Below are 12,745 nucleotides of genomic sequence, written 5' to 3'. Positions count from 1 at the left end.
TGTTTATTTCCCAGGAGTGTTTTGTGTTGGGTTTCCACTCCCCCTTTAGAGGCGGGAAAAAGATTTATGAATTTCAGTGATTACTATATCCTCAGTGAGCTGATTATTTTAACAGATATATCATTATTTAAAAGAACTACCCCAAACTTGTTTAATAATATTTGTAAGTGCTGGGAAAGATATTATGAAGAAATCCCAACCTTGCCCAATGCAAAATGCTACTATAAAGCAATAATAAAAGTACAGAGGTATGTGCATAAAAATATTTTTTAATATATAGAAAAAGGTGCATAATTATAATTTTTGTTATATCTTGTCATAAACCTTTCTGTTGGTGTAAGTGAAAAGTTTATATGGGAGTTTAGTTTTATTTATCTCATTTACTTAATAAAACACTATGCTAGAGGGAAAAGTATCATGTAGAATTATGTCTTTATGATTTTAGAGCTGTACAGCCATCAGAATTAGTTGGAAGTGTGTGGACAAAAGAAGACAAAGAAATTAATTCTCCTAATCTTCTGAAAATGATCCGGCACACCACTAATCTCACTCTGTGGTTTGAGAAGTAAGTATTACTCACATTCTTACATTTCAGAGCAGTCAGATATGTTATATATTTCATTGCAGTTCTGTTTCTGTATGTTTCATGTCTCGTTTTGTTCCTCTTCCTCCTTTATTTTTGCAGTGAATAGTTTTCTAATGTAGCATTTTAATTTCATTATATTTTTTGAGGGTTTTTTTTTTTTAGTGATTGCTTTAAAGTTTACCATATACATCTTATCAGAATCAGCTTTGTATTTATATTAGCTTAATTTCAGTGATACGTAGAAATGTTACTCCTATATAGCTCTATTTCCTTTCCCCCCTTTTTGTGGTATTAGTGTAATGTGCATTACATATAATTAATGATGAAATCTAACAATACAGTGTTATAATTATTGCTTTAAACCATTTGCTGTCATTTTCTTAGCCCATTACAGCTTTACTCTCAGCCATCTCCTTTGTGCAGTTATGGCAATATATTACACATATATTACACTTCTCTTTGTTATAGGCCCAACAATACATTACCTACACCTTATTTTATGCAGTTGCTTTTTAAATCACTTAAGAGAAGCAATGAGAAAAAATAGCATTTATAGTGTCTTTTATAATCACATAATTACCTTTACTGGTGCTCTTTCTTTGTGTGGATTTGTATTACCATCTGGAGTCGCTTTCAGCCAGAAGAACTTCCTTTAGTATTTCTTGTACAGTGGGTCTGATAGCAACAAATCCACCTCCCTTTTTTTTCTAAATCTAGGAAAGTATTTTGCCTTGACTTTTGAATAATAATTCTATCTTCAAGTTAACTAATTATTTCTTCTACCAGTTCAAATCTATTATTGAGCCCCTCTAGTAAATGTTTTACTTTAATTATTGTACTTCTCAATTCCAGGGTTTCCATTTGGTTCCTTTATAATTCTGTGTCTTTTGTGATGTTCTCTATTTGATGCACATTGTCATCAGACCTTCCTTTACTTTTTAAATCATGCTTTCCTGTAGTTCTGTGAACATATTCATAATGGCTACTTTGAAATCTTTTTCTGTTAAACCCAACATCTGGTCTCTCTCACAGTTACCATTCCCTGTTTTTTCCCCCCAGTGAAAGGGTTGTACTTTCCTATTTCTTTGCATGCATCATAATTTTTTGTTGGAAACTTGGCACTTTAGATATTGTAGCAGTTTGTGAGTACTGCCCCTCCTATCCCCCAGGGCTTATTATTGTTACTGCTTGTTTACTTGCTTAGTGCCTAGCTGGATTATTTTAGTGAAGGTTATTCTCCCACTACGTTCCCCCACACTGAGATGTTAAACAGATATTCCTCTTCCGGGAAGTTAGGGTATGCCCACAGTCACCCTAAGAAGGCAGTGGCATAGGTAGCACTTTCTTTCACTCCTTCCTTGACCACTCCCAGCTGTTAAACTCCAACAATTCCCTGATGGCATAAATTGCTCTGCAAACTAACCCAACCATATTGTGACTCCTTTGAAGGAATGGTTTCTGAGGTCTCTCTTTTGATATTTGTTCTGATCCAAGAGGGCTCCTTCCCGCTGTCTTATTCCCTGGTTCTCTCCTGCAAACTAGTTTGCCAGAAGTCTAGGCTGTATCTTCATTAGTTAGATCCACAAATCTCTCAATTGCTCTTGACCACAGCCTTCACTGTTCTTGAGAACACCCTTAGGTTTAAACTTCTCCACACTTTGCTGCAAATGACAAGAGATTAGGAGCTGTTTGAGCCTAGACTCTGGAGCTTGGGACAGGGGCAAGTTTCTCTCTGAGTGACATTCCTGTTCTAGGAGCTGAGTGGTTGGTGATGGTGCATGCACACACACACAGTAACCTGAGGTCCTCTTGGCTTGCCTCTCTTGGCATGGGACTACTGCTTCAGGAACCAGGGAATGGCTGTCTTCCCAGTATTTTCAGTATACTGCATTCAAGGTAGAGTCTCTCAAGTAGGCAGGAGAAAGGAGTCCCCACTTCTCAGCTGCACTCACCTGGGGCTTAGCCTCAGCAACCAGCAGCTCAGGGAGGATGAGTGAGAAATGATGAAATTCTGCTCCTCCAGGGAAGAAAGCCCTCTAGCTGGGAGCTGGGTGGTGCCCTGTGTTCTTGGCTGCAGCAGTCTGCAGTAGACCACTCCATCCCCCAACCTCCAGAGGGTCTCTGGCAGGAAGATGGGAGGAAGCAGTCTTGGTTCAAATACCACAAACTCTTGCCTCTCTCTCACTGAATTTTTATAGATTTTCCTGAATAGATATTTCTTCATTTGCTATTTGCTCTTAGGGCCATTACCAGAGAGCTTGAATAGTTTTGTGTGGGTATGTAGGTATATATGAAGGTGTATCTGTATATGTATATGTTTATCTGTATATCTATAAACACACACAGTTGTTTACCAGTTTCCCTGAGGAGTGAGTAAGCAGAGCTCCTGACACTGTTATGTCAGAGGTCTGGAATCTCAGCGCAGTTTTTTTGCTGCTGTTGTTAATCCTCACCCGAGGATATTTTCTTCATTGATTTTTAGAGAGTGGGAGTGAAGGGGGAGGGAGGGAGGAGGGGAAGAAAAAGAGAGAGAGAGAGAGAAACATCAATGTGAGAGACACACATTGATTGGTTGCTTCCTGCACGCATCCCGAGCCCGACTGGGGCCAGGGATTGAAGCTGCAACCTAGATATGTGCCCTTAACCTGGAATTGAACCCGAGACCCTTTGGTGCACCGGCTGACGCTTTAACCAGTGAGCCACACCGGCTAAGGCATCTCAGTGCAATTTTATAGTTGGGGCCAGAGATTGGAGTTTTATGTATTGGCCACATTTTTTTTTTCTGAGTAAAAACAATATGATTTGACTAATATTTTATAAGGGTGATAGGAGGTTTCTGCAGATCATATTGGAATTATCAGAACAAGAGACTAATGACATAAGGGAATGATTGGAAGCTGAGCTAGAATGTGGATAAAGACTTGAAAAAGATTCCTAAATAGAAATAAGCATTCCAAGTAATCTGAAAGTTACGGCTTCCTTATATTTATGTTATTACTCCTCAGCCTCTAAAAAGTAAAACTGTAGACTTTGCCCTCTATGTGTTGCTTCCTTATTTCTTCATTATTAAGTTAAATAACTACACTTCAGTATGCAGAAGCCTTTTTCCATCATAATTAGAACATATGTCTATAAAGAGAAAATATAACTGATCAGACATAGAGACCATTTCATTTCTGTCCTATTTTTTTTAAAAGATTACTGAGGCCGTTTCCTGCTCTTTTTCCTTTTTTAAAATTGTATTAACACTTAACATGAGATTTACCGTTAACAGATTTTTTTCAGTGTACAACACAGCATTGTTATCTGTAGGCATAATGTTGTACAGCGATCTCTAGAATGTATTCATCTTGCATAACTATTATACATGTTGATTATCAATACCCCATTTTTCACTCCCCATGCCTTTGGCAACCCCATTCTGTCCTTGGCTTCTGTGAGTCTGATTCAGATAAAACATGCAGTATTTGTCACTGTCACTGACCCATTGCTGTCAGTAGGAGGTGCTCAGCGCCTCCACACTGTTGCCTGCGCAGGGTCCCTGCAGCAGCTGTGTTGCACGCACGCACCACGTTCCTTATCCGCTCTCTCACGGGGGACGTCAGGCTGCGTCCACGCCTTAGCTGTGGTGAACAGTATGGCAGTGAACATGAGAGTGCTAATATATCTTCGAGATCCTGATTTCAGTACTTTTGGATAAATTCCCAGAAGTGGGATTGCTGAATCAAATGGTAGTTCTATTTTTAATGATTTGAGGACTCTCCATACTGTCTCCCTAGCACCTACACCGTTTTGCATTCCCACTGTCAACGGTGTACAAGGGTTCCAATATCTCCCTTTTTAATGTGAAAGATTCTTATTCATTTGCCACAGTGGTTCTTAGCCATGGATGTGCATTAGAATTGGGGTCACCTATGGCTAAACCACTCCAGACTTACCTGGTTTTTACAAAAGCTGCACAGGTGAGCTCAGTTTGTATGCCTAGTTAATATCAACTGAAATAGTTAAATAAAAGATGTAAATACATTATACTTATAACCTTTTTAAATGTCCAACTAACTAGCTACCTAGAATATAATATATTTGTAGAAATCTAGCTAATGCTTTAAACACATAAACATGTTATGTTTTATCTGATAATAAGGCAGATTAATTTTGGTAGTTTTGCGATGCTTGTTTTTCTTAGTGTCAGACCAGCTTCATCAGAGAATAATGTATCTGCAACTTTATATATTTTTAAAAAATGTTTAACATTGATTTATATTTCTTTTTTCAAGTTATGTATTCTATTTTTTCTTCAATTATAAGGTGTTTAATATTATATTATTGAAAGTCAAGTTTAAAATGTCTTTTTCCTTACTGATAATTAATTAGTAAATAAATTCTCTCTAATATTAGAACTGGAGAGTAAATGTCCACGAGGAATTTTTTTTTTAGTATAGTACACTTCCTTTTAGATCTTTACCAGAATGTGTGTATATATATATATATATATATATACTTTCCAGGGAGTCTTGATATTGAAGTGCTTTTATTCTCATTGACTTTTTTTCTAAGTAATTAAAAAATTTTTATTCTTGATTGTGGTAAAATAATTCCATTGAATTTTTAACGTTATAATGCTTATGTAAAGAGCTGTTCCTATAAATGTAGCTAGTTATTTTTGTATATCAAAGAAAGAAATTAATCACTAAAATCCTGCAATTAGATGAAGAATGGGAAGCACAAAATTCTTGAATTTTAGAATAAATTCCCGTAGAACACACCCACATCCCCTAAACCAGCATACATTCAGTAAGATGTCAGACTCATCAGTTGATTCTAATGCTGAGAGAGGATACACCAAATACAGTAGGAGAATGATTGGCTGGTTGGTGGGATCAGTCTGGAAGAGAGTGAAGAGCAGGGTACTTGAGTATCAAGGCACTGCCTTACCTTTCAGTCTCCTACTATTAGCCTGTCATTCTGAATTAATAATCTCTGCAGTTACTCCCCACTCTAATTAGGGTATTTACTAAGTTCTTTAAATCATATCTTTGTTGGGAAAACTCCAAATTTTTTAATTCATTTTTATCTTTGATTTCCAGATGTATCGTAGAAACTGAAAACTTAGAAGAAAGAGTAGCTGTGGTGAGTCGAATAATTGAGATTCTGCAAGTCTTTCAAGAGCTGAACAACTTCAATGGTGTCCTTGAAGTTGTCAGTGCTATGAATTCATCACCTGTTTACAGGCTAGATCACACATTTGAGGTAGGTTTGTATAGCTGTTTTATTTTAATGAACTTAAATTTCCTTTTCTCAGAATCAGGATTTTAACAATTATGATTTTTAATTTTTAAGTGCCTCACCTGTCTTTCAGTAACAGTTTAAACGATGGAATTATCTAAATTTTGAATTGAATTGGTTGCTCTTTTTAAATTAGGCATTCTCATTAAAATGCGTTCATAGTTAGAAGAAGAAAATGCTTTCAGCACTTAATTTGTAATGTAATGTGCAATTATGGTCACATAATTATGTGAGGAATGGAGAGAGAAACCAAATTACACACACACACACACACACACACACACACCACCAAATTACACACACACACACACACACACCACCAAATTACACACACACACACACACACACACACACACACACACACCCACCTTTAAGTTTGTACTAGGGCCAATGAAGATAGCCAGTATTATTAGTCTTAGAATCACACACACACACACACACACACACACACACACACACACACACACACACACACCTTTAAGTTTGTACTAGGGCCAATGAAGATAGCCAGTATTATTAGTCTTAGAATCAAACTGATATAGTTGTGATTGGGCTTTACTCTTAGTCTGGAATTTTATGGAAAAAACTTTGATTCCTTTTGTAAACTTATGCTCCCTGTATATCATTTTTTTATTGTAGCAAATACCAAGTCGCCAAAAGAAAATTTTAGAAGAAGCTCATGAATTAAGTGAAGATCATTATAAGAAATATTTGGCAAAACTCAGGTCTATTAATCCACCATGTGTGCCTTTCTTTGGTGAGCATTTCTTCTTGAATTTTTATTGTGTTTCTGGATAAAGCAAGACACTTATTTCATTAAATGACTGAGTTTACACTTGTAATATACCAGCAGAAAATGCTTATTTAACAAATACAGGTGTCCCCAAAAATGTATACACACTTTAACTTTAGCTCAATTTTGAAAATGAAATGTATTTTAATAAACACTGCCTTTATAATTATTCAAAGTGTGTGTACAATTTTTGGGACACCCTGTATTTAGCACCTGTGTCCTCTTACAATTGTTCTCTGTTAGAACCTTTTAAGATCAAGCCTAATCTAGACATTCCAATTTTTATATCCCTCTGGGCAGCCATTTGATACAATGCTGCCTCTTTCACACTGGCTTCTTTTCTCTGCCTGTATATGTGCTCTGATGATTCTTCCTCTGAATGCTTACAAAAATGATGATCTCTGTCCTATGTCTGGTGTTCAGTCTTTTTAGCATGTGGTATATTTTCTCCTAGCCATTTACTTATCTGTATATATTTTATATATCTTCAAAAAGATAAAATCTCAAACTTAATAATTCTCTCTGATTTTGTTTTATATGTCATGTATTATTTTTTATCATTTATTTATGCTGTTTTCCTGAAGACTTTGCCCCCATAAATTATTGATAAAACTATTGAGTCATTTATTTTCCCTTTCTGGTAAAATATTAAAGTCTATGCATGTATAGTGACTGTAGTGCCAATCATACAAGGGAGCCTGGAGAAGGACCTGTGTGGGTGTGATGTTCATTTCATTCAATCTGTCGACAAATATTTTTTGATTATTTACTAAGTGTCAGAAACTGTGTCAGGTACTTAGAAAAAGTGAAAAATACATAGTACTTACTGGGCTCAGAGTCATGCTATTCATGATACCCTACAGCCTCTGGTACACAGAGGTAAAAAGAAACTTCAGGGCCTGTTCACTGGAGTTACGATTTGGTCCCTGCAACCCCAGTACCCTGACTGGTGGGCATTTATTCACACAAATTAAACTCTCCAAAGTATTCTCTCTCAGATGAACTAACATAACTATCCTTCATAACATGTCATGTGAAGACAGGACGTTTCAGACCTGTATTTAGAGTATAATTCATGTGTCTTAAGGTGAGCAGTATGACTTAGTGAGTGAATACAGACACGTGGGGGGGTTTGATAGGTACAGACAGCCTACCAGCCAGCCTTCCTACCCATTTCTGCTTGTCTTCCTAGTTGTTGAGCCTCTGCTCTTTTAAGGCAGTTTATCTGAACTATCCCTATTCAGTTCTGCTGCTCTAAGAAGATTTTTGCTATTCCAAAGCTAAAGGTTATCAGTCCCCGAAGTTAGCCAGGCCACCTTTCATGGCTCTGACCCAGTGGGTAGAGCCATATGTTATTGCTGCTGCTTCATTCCGTCTTGTTTATACTTCTTCCAGATTCTTATCCTGAATTCTATATACTGGTTTCCCCTGTATGGGAGGGTCAGGGGTAGTATCTAACACTTTTACTTCCTCTTCCTCTTGCCAGAATTTTTATTCAGGTCTTTGCTGGCACTGTACCATTTACAGAATAAAAGTCAGGCAATTTCTCCTTCCAACGCTCTGCCAGACTGGTCTGTATCCCAGTTTTCCTCCATACACTAAAATGTTTTACTCATAGGTAGAATACGTATATGTATATGCAAACTAACATTTATTCTAAGGTCAAAGGATGTTGATTCCTCCTTCAACCAAGTCTCACCTCTCTGCACAGTCTCCAAACCTGTAGCATTGGCTTTGCTCTTTCCTCTTACACAGCTCTAATTTTGTGTCCTGTCTCTTTCTTGCCAGTTTGTTTCATCTCTACTCTTGCTTTCCTGCCATTTTAGAATTGACTACATGTCTCTTGCATCCTTTCATGCATTCAGAAGCATTTGTTGGATGCTTCCATGTGATGTGCCAGGCCCTGGGCTAGGTGTTAGATTAGAGGCAAATAAAACATATTCTTACCCTCGATAAGCCTCCTTGAAAGAGCAGAAAAATAAATTGCAGTACCATGGAGTAGATATAATACTGTATTGTAGAGATGTATAAATTGAAGTGTGAACAAAGCGCTATGGGAACCTAGAACCCCGAGGAGCCACTTTCTCCTGCAGGGTTGGGAAAAGCATGAGCAAAAAGGTGAAACCTCACTCTTCATTGTTTATATCATAATGCTCTGCTTTCCATCTCCCTAAAACAACTGTCTCCACAGGGTATATAAAATGATCTATTGAAAAAAAATAAGCTTTAACAGTATATTTGTTCTACATTTTTTATTCAAAAATTATGTTTCTATATATTGAGGATGTGTGTTTAAACATTTATTACTGATGTAGTAAACAATCAACGAAGTTTGGATGCCACCTCTTTGTTCACTTCTTTTAACTAGCCATCAATTTGTCATAGAATAATTTCCAGATTTCATCCTGAGCTCTACCAAAATGCCACTTGTAAGCATTTCACAACTTCATTCAAGTATACTTTTAACACTTTCGACATCTCATAACTTCTCATCTCCCATGTTCCCAGTGTGGGTCATTACACCACTACCCATTCAGTCATTCAAGCACAAAACTGGGTACTTTCTGGAATCAAACAGGCATTGACGTCTGTTATGTTTCATTATTGCTGACTTGTTCACTATTGATCCTGAGTCATTTATCTTTTCAGGAATGTGGCCAAAATTCTAGTATTGAAAAGTATGCCTGTACCACAAAATCATTTAGGACCACTAATATGATTGGAACTGAAGTGCCTGTTATTTTGTTCATTCTCCTTCTCATCCAGTGTAAAACCTGAAGTGATGGAGAAGGGATTAGAACTCCTAATCCTTTCCTGTGTCTGCCTTCGTATTCTGCCACTCTTCCTCTCCGCACATCAGACCCCTGTGGTCTAGCCGTACAAATCAACATGCTATCTCTGAGTATCTCTTCCAAGCTTCATCACAAACCAGCCCCTTCATACGCGTTGCTACTTTGCTTAGAATGCCCGTCCATCTTACTCTACTTATTAAATTTATATTCATGTTTTGAGACTTATTTTAAGCATCACCTCATCTGTGTTGCCTTTTCTACTTCTACCAGCTCAAGGTAAAGATAAGCACACCTCCTTTGTGCTTTCATAGCATCTTATGTGTTAGTACTAATATAGCACTTAACAGATTGTACTGCAGAAGCCCATGTTCAAAACTCTAAATTCCTTGAGGTCATGGACTGTATGTCTTGTTCATCTTTGAATCTGCAGTACCTAATGCAGTGCTTGGCATAGAGCAGAGACTCAGTGCGTGTGTACTGAGTGAATGAATTCAGATATTCACACTCTCTTTTTCACCCCAAAGCATCACGACCAGTACTTTAAGGGATAAGGCAGAAGCATAAGAGAGTAGGCAAGAATAGCAACAACAGCTTCAGCAATGACAAACGTAGCTAATTAAGCATTTACTTTTGTTAGGCCCTGTCCTAAGCCTATATATGCATTTGTTTCTCACAACAACCCTCCTGTCCTCATTTTATAGATGAGAAAACCAAGGCACAGAGAGGCTAAGTAACTTGTACAAGATCACACAAGCAGAACACAGAGTTGGCTCCAGAACCTTTATGTTAGAACAGAATGAAACTCAAGTGCTCCTGGCACCAGAGGGCTGTGTAGAGAACTGAAGTGCCTGTTATGTTTTTCATTCTCCTCACCCAGCGCACAGCCTGCAGTGATGAGGAAACAGCTCAATGATCAGGTTGTCATAACTCTAGAAGTACTGAAGACCAGAATATACGTAAATTATATGCAGTCCTGTGCTTGATAGGCTTGCAGATCCTTCCACATATCCATGAGTAAGCCTATCCAAACAGTACTACCTGTGAATTACAAATCCTAACCACCTCTGGTGGGGAATCAAGAGCTGAGTAAGCAGCAGATGTGGTCCTCTAAATTTAACATTTTCCCCTTTTGCCAAAAATGCGTGTTATAAAGTTCCTTTTATAAAGCCGTGACTTATGTCAAATAATATGTTGTTTGGCAGGTATGGAAAATTAGTTATTCCTACTGAAAAATGTATTAATTTTGTTAAACTTGGTCACCCTTTTTTTGGGGTATTTATAAAACTTCAGTTTGCCACAGAAGAATTTGACACTCATAAAAATCTTTCTCTTGATATTACTTAGCTTGTTCTTTTTCATAGAATGGAACTCTGTGCCTTGATTCTTTGGTTACGGTGATTGAGATGGTACAGTGTAAAATCACTACACTTACTAAGAAAGAAAAAACTAGCTTTCTCCTTCTTTATCCTTGAAATAATTTCATTATATCTTTTAGGAATTTATCTAACTAATATCTTGAAAACAGAAGAAGGCAACCCTGAGGTTCTAAAAAGGCATGGAAAAGAGCTTATAAACTTTAGCAAAAGGAGGAAAGTGGCAGAAATAACAGGAGAGATCCAGCAGTACCAAAACCAGCCTTATTGTCTACGAGTAGAATCAGATATCAAGGTAAGTTGAATTATTTGAGGATAATATTTCTGATTAAGTTTATAAACTGCCTGATGAAAGGCAGGTTTATTTTATAGAAAAGAAGGAAAATAAAACTTAAATAATTCATATTTTCTTATGTTAAATGTTTTCTTAAATTATTTTCATGAATTTCAAACTCAATTTAAAATATTTAATATTAATAATTGTTTCTTTGCATTTATTTTAGAGGTTCTTTGAAAACTTGAATCCAATGGGAAATAGCATGGAAAAAGAATTTACAGATTATCTTTTCAACAAATCCCTAGAAATAGAACCACGAAACCCTAAGCCTCTCCCAAGATTTGTAAGCATTCATATATTTATATTTCTTTTACATTTAAATATTGTCTCATTTGTCATCTACATCTGGTGATGCCATCACTACCATAGATGTTATACAGATTAGTTTTCTATAAAGGTGTTTGTGATGAGGTACACATGTGATGGATTAAAGTAATGAGTAAGTGCTTAATTATGCTCAGGAATATCCCGCTTGGTTCAAAATAAATGAGAAGTAATGTTAATCTGAATAAATCCTGATATGATAGATGAAAAAATTAGACAAATATGAAAGATTTTATTTTTTTAAACAATTATTCAAGATTTAAAAAAATGTTTTTTTAAAGAATAATTTATTGATTTTTAGAGAGAGAGGAAGGGAGAGGGAGAGAGAAACATTGATGTGAGAGCGAAACAATGATTGGCTGCCTCCTGCACACCCTCCACAGGGGATCAAGCCCACAACCCGGGCATGTGCCCCAACCTGGAATCGAACCAGCAACCCCTCGGTGCACAGGACGAGGTCCAATCAACCAAGCCACACTGGCCAGGGCTCAAGATTTTAAGGGCAGGAAATATGATTAATTTATATTAATTTACTTATAATAAACAAATATCCTTACGACTTTTTAAAAAAAGTAATGACTTATGAGGTTTGGCTAAAGATAATTTTAGGGGGAAAATAAAGTTTCCATTGTTTTTTATTACTTGTCAGTGCCTGGCCAAATTCATGTACAGTATCATCACCTCACTGATCTGAATATAATCTCTGATTCATAAGTAAGTCAAGAATCAAGAAGTAAACATAAATGGCTTCTAAGTAACCAAGATAAATCTCAAAATATCTGTGAATTAAAGCTTATGTGATTACCTCACAAGAATATGTCTCAAGGCCTAAAACAGTTTTTTAAAAGGTGGATTAACAGCAGCAAATTGTAAATAGTTATATAGTCTGCTCCAATGAGGCATGCTTATATCACTGAGAAATGATCACTCTGTAAGAAAATTCCATAAAACTAACATAAATACACAGATGAAAACTCAGGCAATGTATTGCATTTGTAAATAGTTCAAGTGATCCTGGTGGCATCACTGTATTACAGCGTAGTAAGGTGTCATAGTTCATAATAATGATCCTGGCTTTTTCAGGAAGGTTAAACCAGTTCAACATAATCTGTTTTAAAAACCAGAGAAATATATGGCATATCTTAGAAAGATTTCCATCCAAAAATATTAAAATAACAAATACTCTGGTATTTATAGGATTAAGACTCTGTTATTTAAAGAAATTCATTCCCTAATAATTTAGATAGTCAAAGC

At 36.5% G+C, this 12,745-nt stretch overlaps 1 protein-coding gene across 3 annotated transcripts in view; it reads left to right on the top strand.

Annotated features, from left to right (window-relative positions):
- Positions 1 to 12,745, top strand: part of SOS1 (SOS Ras/Rac guanine nucleotide exchange factor 1) — a 106,677-nt gene that overhangs the window by 80,246 nt on the left and 13,686 nt on the right. For all 3 annotated transcript variants that reach the window (XM_081157096.1, XM_081157095.1, XM_081157094.1), the window contains 5 exons: positions 446 to 565; positions 5,674 to 5,836; positions 6,512 to 6,629; positions 10,953 to 11,125; positions 11,334 to 11,450. In XM_081157096.1, the coding sequence (XP_081013222.1) occupies positions 446 to 565; positions 5,674 to 5,836; positions 6,512 to 6,629; positions 10,953 to 11,125; positions 11,334 to 11,450 (691 nt within the window). The remainder of the gene's footprint in view (positions 1 to 445; positions 566 to 5,673; positions 5,837 to 6,511; positions 6,630 to 10,952; positions 11,126 to 11,333; positions 11,451 to 12,745) is intronic.

Source organism: Miniopterus schreibersii (genome assembly GCF_964146895.1).
Source record: "Miniopterus schreibersii genome assembly, chromosome: 13".
Lineage (NCBI taxonomy): Eukaryota > Metazoa > Chordata > Mammalia > Chiroptera > Miniopteridae > Miniopterus > Miniopterus schreibersii.
Note: the sequence above shows the minus strand (reverse complement) of the source record. Positions and strands in the feature narration are given on the sequence as shown.